Raw genomic sequence first — 20,223 nt, forward strand, 5'->3', positions numbered from 1 at the left:
TTTCAAATCAATCCTCACCAGTTTCCTCCATGGAGCAGGGGAGAAGGTTTTTCTGGAAGCAGATGTAAGAGGAGGCATAGTGTACTAGACCTTTCAGAAGGAACTGAAATCTAATAGAAACATTTAAAATAAGTCCAAGCAGTCCACACATTATACCAAATTGCTATTACAAGAACATTTATGGGGCCAGCAGATGACATGGTGGTTAAGTTGCTGGACTCCCAAATGGCTAACCACAGTTTGAGTTCTAATCCTGGCAACTTGAAAAATCACACTGGGCATATGTGCATGAGTGACCAAAATCCCAGGTGAATGGAGAAGGGATTATGGCAGTGTGCCATTCCCCCTGGGAGTGATTCTCACCTTCCCTCTTACTATCTCTGTTTCTCTTTGGCAAGCACACACACCCTATGATAAAAACCTAAAAAACTTGTATTGATAGCCCACTACAAGAGACGCACTATTCTGAAAATCCTAGAAGCTGAGCTAGAGAAAAACAAAATAGTCAAGGTCTCTATGATTCGAAGTTTGTATTTTAAGAGCCTCTGTCATCCTTTGCAGAGGAAAGCCCATTTGTATGAAGTTTATTTCAGCTCTAGGGTTTGTGAGATCTGGTCTATAATCCAATTCTAAGACTTTTAAATGGCAGCAATGGTGGTGGTGTTGGTGTTGGTGGTGTGTGTGTGTGAAAGAGAGAGAGAGAGCATGCTGGGAACATAGATACTACCTTAGACCTTAGAGTACATCTACCTTAGGAGGACTCTAACCCTGGCTGTGATTTCTGATTATTGCTCATTTCCTAGTCTGAAAAAGGATAACTTTGTCAGTGAATATAAAGGAACGTCATAGAATATTAAAAGTAGCGCCTCTAGTGGGGTTTTTATTTGCTATCTATAGATTTTACAGTGTTTATTTTTTTCTTACAGTGCATTTTATTTTTGGGAATTTTTTTGCTATAGGGCGCGTGTGCTCGACAGAAAGACAGAGAGACAGAGAGACAGAAAGTGAGAAATCACCCCTGGGGGGATGGCTACACCACAACTCTTCTCCATTCTCCTCTCGGGATCTTGGGCACACACGCACACGTGCCCGGCGTGAGTTTAAGCCACCGAGCCAAGGACTTGAACCGTGGTCGGGTACATGGGAGTCCAGCCACATAGCCAATATGCTAACTGCTGGTCCCTCTTACAGTGAATTTTTTAATGTATACATGTAAAGTCATTTAAAAAATGTATACGTATGAAATTACTTTCCAAATAATGGAAAGGAGGAGCTACCTTTAAGTTTATGCTGGTGATTGTGTGGGTCCCACTCTCCCACCTTTGAACTTGTAACCTAGAGGAAGGGAGAGTCTTAACTAGTACTCACCATCCCTTCCTATTGTTAACCAACGCCAGGAGTAAATGAATACTAGATTATCTCAAATAGATACACTACTGAAACTCAATAAAGAATGAATTGAAAATAGAGAAAACTTACTTGTAAAATAAAAATTGAGAAAATTGCTAGATAGAGGCTTCTGATGAAGCAGTGCTCTAAATAATTTCTTCAAGGTCATCTGGTTAATTTATGCTGCATTTGTAAGTTATTGTGTATTTTAAAAATTAATGAAAGATTTAATTATAGCAGGGTTGCCTGTGACCTTTTGTGAAATGACTTCATCATAAATCTACAGGCATTTCAGAACTGTTTTCCAGGTTTCTAATAATTTGCTTTCAAATTAATGACATTCAGCCAGTGAAAGTAGTTGAGTCTGGGTAAAAGGATTGGGTTGGGATTTGTGGTTTCCTAGCAATGGCTAATTCTGAGTCTTGGACAGAGATGGCAGAGAAGATGGTTGTGACTCACTGAAATCTGCAGCAGGTTTAACTATTTACTTAGAAAAATGAGAAATAAATCTAGTGTGTCAATAGAAAGAAATTACATGTAGCCATACTGGGTCACTACAGAGCAGTTGATTTGGAGTGCATTTATCTTCTCATGAATGTGGGGTAAAACCCAGCCCAATGGGAGAATTCCTCTTTTCCAGCATCTACATGTATTTTCCTTTATTTGCAATTGAGGGTCTATGTCTGTCTACCCTGCTTGCTGGCCACCATGAAGCCTAATTTAGACTCCATCACCTTTGAATCTCTGACCTTCACCATTTCAGTGGCTCAATGAGAACAGCTAAGCTTTCTCTCAAGGGGAGAAGCCTCATTTCTCCAGATACCAGGATATATAATTGTCTATATCATTATTTTTTCCCCTTTTTTTAACCTAAGAAAATAATTTTATTCAGGACAAAGTTGATATTTTTCTCCTTTTGTTCTGGTGCCACTGAATTAGTCATAGTCTAAATGTCTTCAAACTGAAAACTGAGACAGTTATTTCCCCCCAAAAAATGTCATTAAAAACAGAATTGCAAGAAGCTATTTTTCATAAAGACTGCACTCCAGGGGCCAATCACATATATAAAGGTTTATTTTTCTTTATTTACATTTAATCACTGTATCTCTTTATAGTGTACAATATGATTTATCCCAGCATGAATACAGCACACATTAGTCAAGACAAAGACAATATCATCTACATTATCGTCAATGGATAACTTTTCATTTTTATTTCTATCGAATGCTTTATTTATTTATTTTTCTGTCATCCTAGTGATTCATTTCATCTGGTAGAGTGAGGAGCAAAGCTGTGTAAAGGAATGTCACACCATAGCATGTCAAAGAAAATCCTCTGTCTTGGAAGAAAATGGTAGTATACATCCTTAGTTTCAGTCTAGAGTTTGTAAGCCCAGAGCATGCTGTAGACACAGGAGCCTGGAAAGAATAAAAATCTAGGGAGTAGGTCTTAGCACAAGTTTCCCCCAGTTAACCATAGACCTGGGTGTGATTGCTTCCCTACTCTGCATTCCTCAAACACATATTCATAGCGAGACAGTCACTTGTTGCACCTTGACTTGACCTGCAAACTGGAAATGTTTTCCATCAAGAGCCTGAATCAGCATGGGAGAGAGTTGAGTGTCAAGAGATTTAATTTCTAGCTCTCTGTGCTCCTGAGCAGTCCACTACTTTCGATTTCTCAGTTAGCATATGAAGGGATGTTTTAGTCCACTTTTCAGTTGATAGTAACTGAATTTACAAATAATACAGGTTTAGTTAGCTCATGGTTTTAGAGGTGTGAGGTCAAGGGATCACATCTAGTAAGGGTCTTCATGTTTATGGGGGCTCTCTGTGAAATCCTAAGGCAGAACAGGCCATGAGAAGGCAAGAGCATTTGTCCATGTCAATTCTGGTTTCCCTCCCTCTTATAAAGCCACAAGGATGCAATTACGGGTATGATAACCTCATTTAATTCTTCTCTTTTTTAGAGGTTTTTGTCATATGGTGCTTGGGCTCATGAGAGAGGGAGAAATAGTGAGAAGGAAAGTAAGGAATTACCCCCTCAGGTGGATGGTCATGCCACAATCCCTTCTACTCAATTCTCCACCTGGCATCTTGGGCATGCACACACATGCTTCCAGCACGATTTTTCAAGTCATCAGGTCCAGGACTTGAACTGGAGTTGGCTATGTGGGAGTCCAGCAACATAGCCATTATGCTATCTGCTGTGCCCTCATTTAATTCTAATCACTTTCCTGAGTCTTCACCTTTCAACACCATAGTCAGATCAAATATTCACTCTCTTCATACCTTCAAAATTCAAATAAATTTTAACACATGCATTTTTGGGGGATACATTCAAACGAGAGAAAGAGATTAGAGCAATGGTTTATTCTTAAAGAACCTTTCAGCACCAAGACTTAATAATCCTGTTTGTTCTTTTTAAAGAATCCTCAAGGATTCTTTACTAGAGGCCAAGTCAATAAAGACTGTCATAGTTCAGGGCCAAGTACAAAACCCTCTACACAGTAGATGAGTTAGAACTTGAGACAGACAGAACCATAATTGAAACTTCTGATTTTTCCTTTATTCCTTCCTCCAACAGTGCTTTCAATTTCATATATTTCATTTCTTCCTTTTGTGTAAACATGTTATTTAGAGCTGGAGGTAAGAGGTCCTTCATGCCCATACCTTAGTACCAAACTGTGCAGTCAAATAATTGCTAATGGGTCATGAAGCACTGAAGGAGTATGAGCTCTGTTGAAAGCACAGTGCTAAGAACTGTGTTACAACAATTGCCATCGATGCCCAAGTTAGACACCTAACTCCTCAGTTACTTGCTACGTGACTTGATGCATGAACTATTTAACTTCGTTGGGCCTCAATTTCCTCATTTGTTAAATGATTATAAATAAATAAATGTTAAATTTTCATGTCATCCATGAAAAGCAGTTAGCATACTTCAAGAGCCTACTAAATTCTCACTAGTATTAATATTATTAATTACAGTATTGTTATTTGATTGACTTCTGAGTACCTACTGTTGGCAAAGTTTTGTGGTAGGCAGTATGAGGAGTTAAAAGTGTAAGGTAAACCATCTGTCCCAAAAATTCTCAGGCACTCAACAGAAAATGTTAAGTAATCTTAATAAAGTAGTATTTCATAAAAATACTTAAAAATAAACAACCAAAATTTATTTCTCACAGTCTTGGGAGGCTAGCAAGCCAAAAATGAAGACACCAACAGATCCTGTATTTGGGGAGGGTCTGCGTTTTGTCTCATAGACGGCATTTTCTTCTCAAGTGATAATTTGTTAATTTATACTAAATGCTATAAATATACAACATATTTTAATTTTGGAACTAAGGTAAATTGTTACTATGCTCATTTTTCATATATAAATACTGAGGTAAAGCATGTGTGATGAACTATTCATAAATCTGGGGTCGGGGCTCATCCTGGCCAGTCTGATATGAACAACTTTGTGGTCAAACACTTAATTCTACTGCTTCCCAGGCAATAAATTTGTGCCAAGTGCTTATGATGTGTGAAGCATGGATTGCATGAATTGAAAACTTCGAAGAGTATAAAATACAGTAAAGAAAAAACAACCCATATGTGTATATCCTATACATTTTTTAAAAGAATTATTTATTTAATTTTATTTATTCATTCATTTTATTTTTTTATTTTGACCAGAGACACAAACACACACACACACACACACACACACACATACACACACACACACACACAGAGAGAGAGAGAGAGAGAGAGAGAATGTGAGAAAGCAAGCCAGCAGCTCCGAGACTTGAACTGTGGTCAGCCATGTGAGAGTCCAGCGCCCTTATCCAACACTCCACCTGCCAGTCTCTATCCTATACATTTTGATGTATATTGAAAGTAATAGGGTTCATACCCAAAATAAAGATAAAATGTTACAAAAATTCAGAAGAGAGAGTTTTCGTTTCTTATTCTTAGGAAAGGAAGGAAGCAAAAAGAAAGATCATAGAAGATATAATAGATAAATTAACATTTTAATTAAATATAAAAATATAATCCATTAAGAAGATAATCTCAAAACCTGTTGCAGTATATAATTTTTCTTTCCTTTTTTTTTTTTTTTGTAGGTTTTTGCTATTGAATGTGGTGTGTGTTCACAGAAAGAGACAAAAAGAGGGAAGGTGAGAAATCATCCACCAGGGATGATGGCCATGCCACAGTCACTTTTCCTCCATTCTCTCAGGATTTTGGGCATGCACGCACAAACACCTGTGTGATTTTTCAAGCTGTCAGGTCTGGGACTCAAATTATGGTTGGCAGTGTGGGAGTCTAGCACCTTAACCACCATGCCACCTGCTGGACCTAAAGGTATATAATTGTATGATTATGTAATACAAAAACTTACAAAAACATAAAGAGAAATAGAAAATTTGCAATCATAGGGAAGTATTTTTTTTTTTAATTGCTAGAGCGCATGTGCACTCACTAGAAAAAGAGAGAGTGCTCATCCTCCAAAGGGATGTGGTCGTGCTGCAATCCCTTCTCCATTTTCCCATCCAATCAGGATTAGGGACATATATGCACACACATCCAGCATCTTTTTCAAGTTGCTGGGCCAAGATTTGACTCATGGTCAGCCATGTGGGTCTAGCTTCCTATGCACAAGTCTTTACCTCTGCACTGCAAAGCTGAACTAGGAAATGTTTTAATAAATCTCACTTAGATGCCAATAGACCAGGTATCAAAAAGTTAAGTATAATTTTGGAAGTGAATAAGATTATCAGGAAAGCTTGATTTAAAATGCCTGTTTGAAATCCTTCACTCAAAAAATAGAGACTAAATATTCATTTTAAGCAAATAGTCATATATATATATTTTAAATTGGCAATACACTGGGCCACATACAAAATCTAGATTATGTCCAAAGAGCTGATATCATTGAGACCATGTTCTCTTTCAACTCTGTAATTAAACAAGAAATTTAAAGTGATTATAAGGACAAAAAAGGAAAAAAAAATACTTCATTTATTTGGAAACAAAATCATGAGTTATTTAGGAAAAGTTTTGTTTCTTAAAGAGGAAGCCAAAGTGGCCACTATAAAATATTTTAGATTTGAAATACTTTCTTCCTCTCGTTTCTCCCATCCAGTCCCTCTCCAAATATTGCCTGTTGTTTAAACTGAGGGTTGCAGAATGAGTAGGAGTTAGATAAGAGAAGGTGTGTGAAAAGTTACCCCTACCAGAGAGAAAACAGACACAAGGAAATCATGCTTGTGTTAGTGAAACAAAATGGAATTCTGTTTGAGTACAAGGTAATGAGATATATTGGGTCATCAGAAAAGTCACGATGCAGTTTTCTATGGGAAACTGTCATGACTTTTCTGAGGATCCATAATACAAAGACAGATGGAGGTCAATACAGGGAGGCTCACTCTCCAAGTCCTTAATGTGTTGTTTATGACCAGATCATGTGACAGTTCAAGAACAAGAGAAGGTACCTTGGGAGTCTTCTACATAGAGATTGAACTTGTAGAAATAATAAGGTTGGTAGCCATCATTATCAATGAGGCATGGAAGCAAGTTCCAAATGGAATTGGTGAATGTGAGCTATTTGCAGACGTGTAATCAAAAGAATTGGAAGTCAGTCTAATTGTTGAGAGGGCACTAAGTTTAGTCCTGGATTTCTGTCCATGCAGATATTTTACCCGCTGACTGACAATTCATTCAAAGCCACAACAGAAAGTGGAAAGTCAGAAAGGAGCTCATGATCAGTTTTAGCCTTGCTCTATTTCCAAAGATTTGTTTCAGACATATTAAAAATGGGAATTGGTGGTTAAGAAGAGCTCAAGATGCAGGTGCTGACATCACCAAGGGAGGAAAAGAGTATGTCCTAGTTACAAGTTTGTGGCAACATGATATTACCCTAGTTGAGTTTGATTAAAGTTTTCCTCAGAAGTCAGTCTACAGTGAAGTCCACCCAATCTAATTCCTGAAGCATTATTTAATCTTCCATTTTTACATCTCTAGTGGCTTCTGAGTAATGAATCCTCTGCCTTTCCCCTCTGAGGGATTGTGGTTACTCATTCTCTTCTTGCAACTTCTCTTTTTTCATGTTCATAACTACAAAGAACCTTCAAAAATTTCGTGGAAAATGTATACTATGAAAAACTATACATGGATCTCAAAAATATTTTGCAATGAAATTTTGAAGTTCCCTCATGTATATAAAGTTGGTGGATTTATTTTTTCAAAAATCAAGTAATTATGCAGTGGAAATTGGGGTAACCCAGAATGGCTCTCCTGCAAAGGGGAAAACGTTTTTACAGAGAATGTGTTCCTCTAATTAATTAGTGTGGCATTGTTTTCACCTAAATTATAGCAGTTATATACCAAGATCTTTTGAAATCATTTAATTAATGAGTAGCTAACCCTCTCTGTGTATGGAATTCTAATGAAGTCTTTTATTTTTGTGAGCCCCCTTCTTCCTTTAAATTAATCACTCACCTCTGAGAAAGGCCAACTCAGGTCTGGATGGTGGATTGGAGAAGGCGTGTTATATTGGGTCCCAAGAAATTACATTTGTTTGTGGAAATCCTAGAATAGCCCAGGATGACAAGGGATAGAGCAATTGCTGCTATACTTCCCATGAGATTGTTTTTAATCTTTCTAAATCCCAAGGGACACAGAACTCAGCCATGTTTTTTGACCCATAAAGAAGGGCAGATAAAGCTATTACCCCAATTTTGGAAGAAGTAAATGATTTTGTTGGATTAATTTTCTTCATTAATCAACTCAGAACTATTTATTGAGCATCTGTTATATGGAAGAAGTGCCAACAGAGACAAAGATGAATGACTATAGTAGATAAATCCTTTGTGTATAGGGTCACCTGGAGATAGATAGCTTATATACCTGGAGGCAAACATGGGGATTGAAAGAAAATAAACTCTTGAAAATTGTCTTGAAAGGCCACATTCCATCCAGACTATTTGTGGATCCCATTCTTTAAGCATGTGTCACTGATTAAAAATAATATTTTATAAGGAAGTCAAAGTCTTGAGAGATGAAATGATTTGCTCAAGGTCACTTAACTAATTTCATGACAGACTAGGACTAAGAAAAGCCAAGTATTCCATATCCCTGCCTAGTACTCTTGCCTCCATGCCCAGAACACCTGTATGTTGAAAGGTAAACAACAATGTGAGAGCACAGGCGGACCATTTGGGATCAGAGTTGTTAGCAGTATAGATATTTAGCAGAATTTAAAAATAGATAGGGATGACTGCTTAGGCTTTTAGAGTTCAAGAAGAAGGTAAATCTTGTGCAGAGGGAAAAGCTCTCATGAAAAAATCCAGGTGGCAAAGGAAAAAGAAAAGCAGAAGTAATAAATTTTAATTGATTTTTTTCCTGAAAATCCATATAGTGAGAAATGACTTAGAGAATTCATTAATTTTGTTCCTAGGATTGGAAGTGACTTCCTCTGAAAAACCGAAGGGTAGGCTTGGATACCTGTTTCCAGGCAGTCATCTATATTTATGTATGTGGTATCTACTTTCTGTAAGGCTCAGAAGGAAGATTAAAAAAAAGAAAAAGACAAAGAAAGACCCTGAATTTGAAGTTAGTATGTACTTTGAAAAGGGATATGTACTTTTAGCATTAGACAGAGAGAGAGAGAGAGCAAGTGAAACAGAAAAATAGGCAACTCCAACAGGGCCCTCAAGCTGTGATCTACTTCAGTCTCAGCCACCCCAAATCATGGGCATAGGTGAGTGCACCCAGCATGCTCAGGGAAGCCCCAGGACCTTGACCTCAACTTTTCCCCTGTGGGTCCTGTGGCATCACTGCTGTGCCATCACCTGGCCCTGAGACAGGGATTTTTGAGCCACCCTATTAAAAGCCCTTGATAAGAAAGTCCTTAGGTAAGTCTGGGGCTTCTAGAAATAAGAATGATAATGACGGCAATAATATTGTTTGTCAAGATTTTCATGATTTTCACATACGTTATGTCACATGATGGAGTTGTAAGCTGATAAAAGTATACTCTGAGTTAAGAAATGGGTCTAAGAATGCATTTTTGAAGAAACAAAGGCAAAATAGTTTATCTTGGCCATTGCACAGAAGTAAGATTGTTGTTAACAGTAGATCTGGCTATTCTAGAAATTTAATTTTGGCCAAAAAGTTTAGACTAAAACTGTACTCTATAGAATTGCTTGTTTCTTCCACGGGCACTCAATGATCAATTAACGCTTTTTCTTTTGTGTATGTGTGTGTGTGTAACTACTATCGATAGGTTCTATAGGATACAAAGACATATGAGACCTTCTAATTGGCTGACAGAAATTTAACCAGGGGTACAAGAGGATTAAGAAATTTTGGATAGATGATCTGAGTAGTGTTTCTCAAAGTATGATACTAGAGGGACCAGCAGTTAGCGTAATGGCTATGTCACTGAACTCTCATGCAGTTGACCATGGTTTGAGTCTCGGATTAGGTGGCTTAAGCTCATGCCGGGTGTGTGTGTGTGTGCCCAAGATCCCGAGAGGAGAATGGAGGAGAAGGAATTGTAGAATTGTAGCGTGGCCATCCCTCCTGGGGGGTGATCTCTCACTTTCTGTCTCTCTGGCAAGCGCACACGCTTTGTAGCAAAAACCTCTCCAAAAAAAAAAAAAGTATGATCCTAGAGCCAGCAATATCAGCATTGCTTGGGGCCAATTAGAAGTGCAAATAGCTGGGACACCCAAATGAATTAATCAGAAACTCTGAGGGTGGGACAATCTATGTTTAATAAGCCGTTTAGGAGCTTCATATAGACATGGAGAACTTCTGGTCCATGGGTGACAGTACCATTTGAGCTTCTGCAAAAAGAGAGCTTAATATTGTGAGAGGACTTACAGAAGATGTTCTAAAAGAAATAATACCCCATTTGAGAATCATACTATCTTTTTAAAGATGCTTCATGTCTTTGGTTCGTCCACTCTATCTCTCTCTTGGATTTTCATCCTAGTTTGATATATAAATGACTTTGTCCCTCCCCTCACCCTCAAAGGTACGCCATGTATGAGACGTGTGCTGCTTCTACTTTATTGATTATGGGCTCTTTAACTCTAGAGGAGTATTTCCAGTGGATAAGAAGCTTTTATCTGGGGACTTGATGTTTGATTTTTATTGTTACTGATTAGAAACAGTCTGATTTTCTCTTTTTTTTTTTTCAATTCAGGACCAAGTGGACCTCTGTTTTTATTACTCTTCAGTGAAGAACATGGTTTCTGGGGAGGATTACCCTAATTTTTCTATTGAATTCTCACTTCCATAGATCTTTTTGTGAATTTTAACATCTGTTCCACAGTTACTTATGGAAAAGGGGGAGAAATGCTATAATATAAATTAGTCTTTATTTTATCTCCTGTTTTGCTATTCTGTCATCTATTCAGCTTCCTTAGCTTGAGTTGAGTGATCAATGAATGAATGTGATATTAAATAGAATTAGGGAAGTCACGTGTGCAAAAGAGAGACCATGTGTCTGAGTCGCTAATGCTCCACCAGGGGATCCATCATAAACTTTGTTCTTCCCAGAACTGAGAATGAATGGAAAAATGGGGAGTATATTAATGCCTAAAACTTGTTAGGGGGTTTTACCTCTTAATTGAGGCCCACTGAGAAAATAAGCAAAAGTTTATATCCGTACAATGTTTAATAATAAAAGTTTTGCATCTGGTATATAAAAGTAACTACAAAGGAGAAGAGACTAGCACACACTCAAATGACAATATTAGTGTATCAATTTACAGTTTGGGGAAAGACCTGGGGAACACAGTGTAAGTAAATCTGGGATAGAAGCCAAAGTAATGGAGATGAAAAAAATGTACCTGCCAAGACCAAAGGAAAAAAAAAATCCTGAACTAATCCACAAGTCTTGACTGATCATCTATTCCTGTGTGCAGTCCTGAAATGAGTATTCTGAGATCAGAAATGGATATCCTAAAAAGTTAGGAAGTCCAAGAGCATGGAAGTTTTAGAGGCTCAGGGTAAATTATGCAGTACACTTGGGCAATGCCGGCATCCTGCTTAAAATCAGACCTAGGAATGAGCACGCCTGAGCTTGAAGGGCTACACTTACTACCTCTCAAGCATACCTTGTCCTATAGGCACAATTGTCTGTTGTTTCTCACATTTTGTAAGTTTTCACACTTTTATCTTTGTTATCTTTTGGGGGAAGAGATTTTTGCTATAGGGCACTTGCGCTCACCAGGAAGACAGAGAGAGACAGAGAGACAGAAAGCGAGAAATGCCCCCCCCCCCAGGGGGGATGGCATGCTACAATCCCTTCTCCTCCATTCTTCTCTCAGGATTTTAGGCATGTACGCACATGGGCTGGTGTGAGTTTTAAGCCAACTGGTCCGGGACTCGAACCGCTGTTGACTACATGGGAGTTCAGCGACATAGCCATTATGCTAACTGCTGGTCCCTCTTTGTTATTTTTGAGATTCTAGAACTATCCCTAGAATCCCCACCTATTGCTTTTCTCTTCCCTAACCCTTCCTCTTCTTATAGCACTTCCCAGATAGATAGATAGATAGATAGGTGGAAAGTAGTTGCAAATCATGTTACCATCTGTGCTAGTTACTTGTGGCTGTTGCAACAAATGCCCCAAGCTGGGTGGTTTAGAAGGTGTATTCTCTCACAGTTCTGGAGGCCAGAGTTCAAAGTCAAAGGATCAGCAAGGATACACTTTCTCTGGGCCTCCAAGGGAGAATTCATTATTTGCTTCTTCCATCTTATGTTGGCTCAAGGCATTTTTTGGCTTGCAGCTTCATCACTCCACTTTTCCAGTCTTCACTTGGCCTTCTCTCACTGTGTGTGCCTCCTTTTCGTGTTTCTTCTAAGGATATTTGTCATTGGATTTAGGGTCCACCCTGATAAGCCAGGATGTTCTCATCTCAAGATCCTTAACCTACCTACATCTGCAAAGACGTTTTTTCCAAATAAGATCACATTCACAGTTCCTGAAAACAGTTTGTTGACATATTTTATTGGAAGCCACTTTTTAACCCAGTACCACCTTTTATTTATTTTTCTTTTAAGAAGTTTTTGTCTTAGGGCACGTACCTTTGCTGGGGAGAGAGACAGAGACAGAGACAGAGAAAGGAAAAGTGAGAAATCACCCTGCAGGGGCAGTTTGCCACACCACAATCCCTTCTCCTCCATTCTTCTCCCTGGTTCTTGGGCACACACAAGCACCCAGTATGATTTTCAAGCCACTAAGTCTGAGACTTGAACCACAGTTATCCACATGGGCGTCTAGTGACATAGCCACTGCATCATCTGCTGCCCCCCACCCCCCGCCAAAGTACAACTATCCTAATCACTCTCTTTTTCAATTTTCCTTAACCTTTGGTAACTATGAACCCCCTATGAATAATCTGATTAAACATATGTGATTTATTCATAGATAACCACCTCTCTGCCAATAAACATATATTTTTGTTTAAAATTTCAGATTCAAACTTTACCACTGCCAAAACACAAATGTGTAATATAAATTGAGACACTTAGAATATATCCTTCTTGAATGACAACATCCAAAAACTAAAGTTTTTTCTTTGTGACCTGTTAATGTTACTTCTTTTGCTCTAGATAAAATCCGTGATTCTGTGGGCATACTTAAACATCACCTTGAATACTGTAGGTCTTACTGAAGCGTTCACTTACATTGATCACATAGTGTATGGAAACTCTTATGCCATTATTATTATTATTATTATTATTATTATTATTATTATTTAACCTGAGCTGCACCAAGCTTCTTTTATCCAATACTTAGTGATGACCGGGAAGAGGATTTTACATTTCCCCCTATCACATCACATTTTATTAAAGTCTGCCTATCTCTTTAGTCTGTGAAGACCTTATTGGGTCCTGATTTTGCCATCGAGTGTATTGACTGTTCCTTCCAGCTTTATGTCATTAGGAAGTTCAATTTCCATCGATGACCGTTATTTTTAAAGTTCTCAAGTCATTAACAAAAGTGACGAACAAGAAAGAACCAGCTACTCATACCTCCCTCCTGGAATGATTTTAATATCTTAATTAGGTTCTGTTAAAGCCACATTATTTTACTAGCACCTGGCTCATATTTTTTAATATTTTCTTTAAGACTGCTATGGCAGACCCTATCAAATGCTTTGCTGACATCCAGGTAAATCATATGCCTCATAATTCCCTTTTCTGGCTGCTTAGTAATCTTTTCATAGAAAGGAATGGGATTAATCTGGCATGATGTATGTTGTGATTATGAAATAGCTGTAAATTATTTGGAGTAGGCAGAATTGTCTTGTTTAGCATCACTAACATCCTGCTCCTCAAGAGTACTTTAGTCAGGGAAGACTTAATAGACAAAGTAGGATTCAAAAGCAGGAGGATTTTTATAGGCGAGCTAGAAAGGGAAGACATTTGTAAGGTCTTCTTCCATTGTTTAGCTTTTTTTTTTCCTCTCTGATGAGCTTATCCACTTAACTCTCCTCTCTTCAAACAAGTGGAAATTTATAATAAGAGGGAGCTATTTTGTTAAAGATTTAAGATCGACTGATTTGTGACCTCTGCATGAAATGAATTCAGAACTAAAAGATGGAAATAACTTAGTGATGACCTGCCTTAGAAATATTAGACTTGAAAACCACTGGATTTAGCAAGAATGCAAGAAAATAGAGAGAGCCCAGGGGAGAGACAAGTTAGGGTCATTTTGTCCCACACAGTATCAACTGCATTTGTGGAGTAGGGCTTCTCCTACCCAGTGCTGAGCTGAGATTTATACAAAGATCATGCAGTTTTACTAAAGGAGAGAGAGACTCTCAGTTGCTTCCTCAAGGTCTGTTTAGTCTTATTTTAGAGAAGACTTTAAAAAGCCTTTGTGAACTTCTTTTTATTTATTTAAAAAAATTTTAATAGATATTTTTGCTATAGGGTACATGTGCCCTCCAGAAAGACAGAGAGATAGAAAGTGAAAAGTCACCCCCGGAGGAGGGGGGGATGGCCACATAACAATTCCTTCTCCTCCACTCTCCTCTCGGGATTTTGGGCATACATGCACACACACGTGCCTGGCATGAGTTTCAAGCTGCCAGGTCCAGGACTCAAACTGCAGTTGACTATGTGTGAGTCCAGCGTCTTAACTACTATGCCACCTACTGGCCTGCTTTTCTGAATTTTCAACTGACAGCTCATGCATAGTTGTTTTCTGGAGTCTGTTTTAAATTGTATGATCTACAGAAACAATCCTGTTTCTTCCCATTTCACTGTTTTGTTCGTCCCCACCCCTCCCAGAAGCATCCTCATCCTTCAGATAACAGAGAAAAATGTCCCATGAGCAGAGAGAGATAGCCTCTTTGGTGTCACCACAAGAATAGCTGAACTTGGGCAGGGGAAAATCCAGGGACCGTTGTGTAATTAAGTCTGGCTGGGATGAAAGCCATCTAATTCCTTGTAAGACTTCAGTTGTTTTAAGTTCTTGGCATCATCGGTCTCCCCTTTACATCACTGTGATAGATGTCTTGCATTGTAATTGCAAGACATGCCACCAGAGTAGAATATGGATGATCAGTCTTTTTTTCTATTTTTCTAGAAACGATTGATCATTCATATTTATAGGGCTATCAACTGCTGGGCTTTGAAAAGGTCAGTATTGATTATCTAAGTCACACAGATGGTGTGCTTCTTTACTATACATAAATATGAGTTTCTTTTATGAGACTGTGATTTTTCAGGGCCAGAGGAGGGAGTGTGTATATTGATGTGAATTAAGCAGTGGGAATTTCAACTAAAGCACATTTAGATGCAGATGGGATTTTGGAATCGGCAGGGTCATATTTTAGATGAAGTAATCCGCACCCCCCTGCAACACACACATATGCAATCCACTTTATAGATGAGGAAACTGAGTCCCTGTTGGTGAGCCTGGGTCAATAAAATGCCAATTTTTGCCTTAGGAAGAAATAACAAGGCTGTGTGTCACCCTATGGACAATGATTTTCTGGGTGCTGGATTTTGCACTCTTGGGTGAAATTTTTCCTTCCTCGTGCTTTCTATATTTTAAATGCTTCCTGTAAAGCACACAATTACTTTTGCAATTTGAAAAATGGTTGATTTTAAATCCGCTATACATGCCATGCCCACTGGTTGGATTTGTGTGGACAGTGGACCTTCTCCTTAGTACCTTTAAGAAACCCACTTTGAAAGAACAGGTAAAGTAAGAGCTGTAGTGAAATCCTCTAGCTCCACTCCTGTTATTGTGCTTTTATGACTGACCGTGAGGCCTTATCCACTTGTTCTTCCCATCCCTTCTCTAAACACTTAGAGTTTTTGGCCACTTCAGCCTCCGCTCTGAATGGCAGTTGGTGAAAGTGGACTACAAATCTATCTTCAGCCGACGCTGCACCAAAGAGGACTATCAGACCTGGCACCTGCTTAATCAGGTACACCACACCACAGGGTGGGAGAACGCTGGCTTCTAGGAAGAGGAGTTACTGCAACCTGCTTTGGTCTTATTTAGGCCTTCCTATTTTCGGGAGGAAGGCAGTGGGCCATCCGAAGATGTGAGTGTGGAGTTTGGGGAAGGAATAAACACATCCGAGGGCAGCAGGGGGGGGGGTAGATGATATTAAAGGAGCATTTTGCACCCTGGAACCCATTTACTCATTGAAGTCAGAGTGCCTTAGGGAGAAATGATGATGTTAACCTAGTATTTTATCTCTATGTAAGGAAAAATGAGCATCAGATAGTAGGAAGGTCTTCAGCAATTTTCTTATCCTACCTGCCAATACGTATGGTGAGAGCATTTTTCTGGCTAGCTTGAAATAAGAGCCCCAGAACAATGGGACCAGGAACACTGAGAAAGGGTGCAAGGATGAGTCATTCTAGAGAAGGTAAATATTTAATGCTACACAACACAGGCAGGTTTCTGCATTCTTTAGAACCATGGGGTCCTTATAATTTGTGCCAACTTCTCTTCTTTTTTCCTTGACAAAGAATTAGCACTTAGGTATGGTCATTTATCATGTGACGGCACTTTTGGGGTCAACTTTAATGTTACTCTGAAGATGATATAGAGAAATATTTCATATGTGGGCTCCTTTCTACTAGAATTGCCACTGAAATCTTGTGGGAACTTGCCTGGTAGTCTGTGAGGATGTCTAGAGTCATTGCATCTCTGTGGAGGTGGAACAGGAACAGGGCAGTGTAGACATCACTCATCACAGGCTAGAGTGAATGAATGAGGAGCAGTGGGTCAGCCTCCCATAGTTGTTCTTTTTGTATGGTAATTTAAGAAAACAATGCTTTTATTCTTGAAACTCTAAGATAGTTAATAGGAATGAGACTTCGACAAAGAGACTAAAAGAGAAGGAAAAGGCTAATACTTCTTGAGAGGCTAGTTTATTTTGCCTCCTCTGTATTTTTTCTGCCTCTCTCACTATGGACTTTCTCTCTAAGGGAGAGCCTTGTGTCATGGGAGAAAGGAAAATATTCAAGAAACGCAAGCCGGGAGCCCAGTGTGCCTTGGGCCGAGACTACTCAGGGTCAGTGGTCTCAGAACCCTGTGTCTGTGCTGACTGGGACTTCGAGTGGTGAGTCCTTTGGCATTTCATCACCAATTCCAACCAGATGCTTGCCTGTTTGGGTTTGTGGGTCTGGGTGAAGGTGGGTTAGGGGAAGAAGGCATGACTTAGAGTTAGGAAGTGGTCTTCTGGCCTGTGTGTCCAATTGTTCCTGTTATTAGACTACATCAAGGTATCTGCATCTCTGAAGGACAGACTGAGTTACTTTCACAAGGAAGATCATGGCTCTGTCAGAGCAGCATTTCCTAAGGGACTTCTGTTGATTGTTACTGAACAGTTGTGTTAGAAAGTGCTGGAGAAGCTGGGTTGGTGGCTGATAGATCTTAAGAAGGAAGGTATTGCCTTTGCTGGTTCCCTCTAGACACAGTCACTCATTGTGCTCTTCCATGTGGACATTCTCTAATCATCATTTCCTTTTCTCTTCCTCTGTTGCCAACAGCAAAGACCAACTTTAAATCTCACCTATAGATAATCATTTCCAAATTTCCAAGGATTTATCTCCAGCCATAGCCTCGTTCTCCTCTTGGAGGGAGACATACGTGTCTATCTATCTGCTCAGCACACACCCTGACAGGGGTGTCAAACTTCATGTGGCCAATGCAGCACTCATCTTCAGTACCCCCACTGCAAACAATCCTTAGCTAAGTTTTTCCAACTTCAATGAAAAACGCAACCATCCATTCAGTTGAAATCAAAATTCCAGGAGGACTTTGTTTTTCCTTTTCCCTCACCTTCATGTCTAAGTCATCTGCAAGTCCTTGAAGTTTTTACCTCCAAAACTCATTCCAACTTAATGCACTTAAACCCATCTCCGTAGCTGTCTAGATCACTCCAAGAATTTACCCTCTCTCTATTCCACCCTATTATCTCAAAATCCATTTCCTTTACAACAACTAGAAGTATATTTTAAAAATTCAAATCGGACTTTATCAGTACTAAGCTTGAATACTCCAGTGGTTTCCCCTCTCTTTTAAAAATCTCATCTCCTCTTTTGCTGGCTTGCTCCATCATAGATGATTTGGCTACCTTTGTGTCTAAATTTTTACTATCTTCCCTCATCCACTGTATTGCAGCCACACTACCAGCTCCTGTAACTTAATTAATCCAGGCTCATTCTTAGCAGAGGGAACAGCAAGTACAAGAATTTCCCCCAAATCTTAGCTTAGCTGGCACCTTTGAATCATGCGTATCTCAGCAAAAAATACCAGCTTCTCAGAAATGCCATCTGATACCATCTAATCTCACCTATACCCTGGCACTTTCTAGCACATTACTCTGTTTTATTATTTTCTAAATATGAATCACCATATAAAGCCCTCATTTAAAAAAATTGTCTTATCACCCCTTATCTTCCCCCAGTAGAATGTAAGTGTTATGAATAAAAGCATTTAGACTGTTCTCACTCTTGAGTTCCCAGTGCCTCACACGTAGTAAACATTCAAAAAAACAAGTTGTAGTATGTTTCAGATGGTGTCCCTTTTAGGAAGGTCAGTAACCTCCTTGATGCTAGAAATGAGTGCATATCACTCTGATCTCAGCTGGATGAATTCTTCCTCTGTATCACAGTCAAAAGCTAAAGTTCAATTTGATTATTTTCGTAGCTCACCTCAGGTTAAAGACAAAGCTAAGGGTTCAGGCATCAGCCCAGAAACCTGTAAGAGGCAGAACAATGTCAGAGTTGCATTTTGGCTTTCCGGTATTAAATAACAATGGGTCCAAACAGATACCCTGACCAGTAGCCCATTTCTTTCATCCTCATATCATCCAGCTGATTTTTTTTTTTTTGGAGAGGTTTTTTGCTATAGGACGCATGCGCTCGCCAGACAGACAGAGAGAGACAGAGAGACAGAAAGTGAGAAATCAACCCCCAGGAGAGATGGCCACGCTGCAATCCCTTCTCCTCCATTCTCCTCTTGGGATCTTGGGATCTTGGGCGTACATGCGCCCGGCATGAGTTTTAAGCCACCGGGTCTGGTATGTGAACCGCAGTCAACTACATGGGAGTCCAGCAATGTAGCCATTACGCTAACTGCTGGCCCCTCATCCAGCTGATTTCTGAGCCAGATTTGTGTTGCTGGGAATATGACTGGTAACTGTAGTCCATCTGGGTGGCCATGGCTACTCCCTACCTGCTCCTCGTCATTGCATTTCAGCCTTGGAAGGCTTGGCCTCTGTGATTCTTTAAATTAATAAACTAAATAGAACTTAGACTTGAATAACAAGGCCCTTTCTATAGTACTTTTGATCCTTTGGGAACAAAGGATATTTTCACACTTGGGAAAAATAATTTTTAATTATAGACCACAATTCATCAAAATAGTCATAGTAACATATAGATTAAGTCACTCAAAATCATGGCTTGTGACATACTAAGGCCAATTTAAACATTCAGAGCATGTGCTTCAGACTTTCTTATGTTCTTCTGTAGACCAACTCCATTCAGGCATGCTGACTTTGAATGTGTCATACCACCTGTTTTCTTTCCAAGCCATAATAAATACTCAGTCCTTGTTGCAAACCCTTGCAAGTGAGAATAAATAAGAACTGTAACATAAGTAATTTTCCCTTAGTATTCTATTAACATTTGCTGAACTTCAGGACAAAAAATCTCAGCATTGATAGTCACTGTTTTTGATCTTGAACAATTTTCTTAATCTCTGTGATTTGATTTCCTCAGCAACAACAACAACAAAATACATAGCATGTATCTCACTGAGCCCTAAGGAAGAATAAATGAATTAATAAATGAACTAATATACATCACCCACATAGATACAGGATTTATCCTGGTGGTATACAACATCGACATACAACATATGGTAGCTGTTGCTGCTGCGGCTGTTAGTCCTGCACCCCAGGGTTAAGTTGTCTCCATTGTATTTTCAGCAAGTAAACTAAAACTTACACATCCAAATAAGCGTTATCTCTAAAGTAGTACCTTTGGGTATTATCCATTTATTTCAGTACTGGTGAAATTGCTTATTGTATTTCTGAATCCTTCTTTGGGAACTGCTGTCAGAATCCATCTATAAGTAAAGTAGAGGGGGTGAGAAAAGTCCTTATGAGGCATTCTGTGGTTCTTACACTTGCATTGGTAGAGGAAACACCTGGACCCAAGACCCTGTAATGTCAAGGTTTTAACTGTTGGCATGTTAATGAGAAGAAAATGAGCATCTTGTATGTGTATTACTTGACCAAATTTATAAAACTAGGAGGAAAAGAGCTTGGATTCATATCCAGGT

General features: G+C 39.0%; 1 protein-coding gene across 1 annotated transcript in view; it reads left to right on the forward strand.

The window, feature by feature from the left end:
• Nucleotides 1–20,223, forward strand: part of SORCS3 (sortilin related VPS10 domain containing receptor 3) — a 589,937-nt gene that overhangs the window by 507,123 nt on the left and 62,591 nt on the right. The window contains exons 18-19 of the mRNA XM_006166440.1: nucleotides 15,724–15,841; nucleotides 16,857–16,990. Coding sequence (XP_006166502.1) covers nucleotides 15,724–15,841; nucleotides 16,857–16,990 — 252 coding nt within the window. The remainder of the gene's footprint in view (nucleotides 1–15,723; nucleotides 15,842–16,856; nucleotides 16,991–20,223) is intronic.

Source organism: Tupaia chinensis, unplaced genomic scaffold (genome assembly GCF_000334495.1).
Source record: "Tupaia chinensis unplaced genomic scaffold, TupChi_1.0 Scaffold144255_1, whole genome shotgun sequence".
Classification (NCBI taxonomy): domain Eukaryota; kingdom Metazoa; phylum Chordata; class Mammalia; order Scandentia; family Tupaiidae; genus Tupaia; species Tupaia belangeri.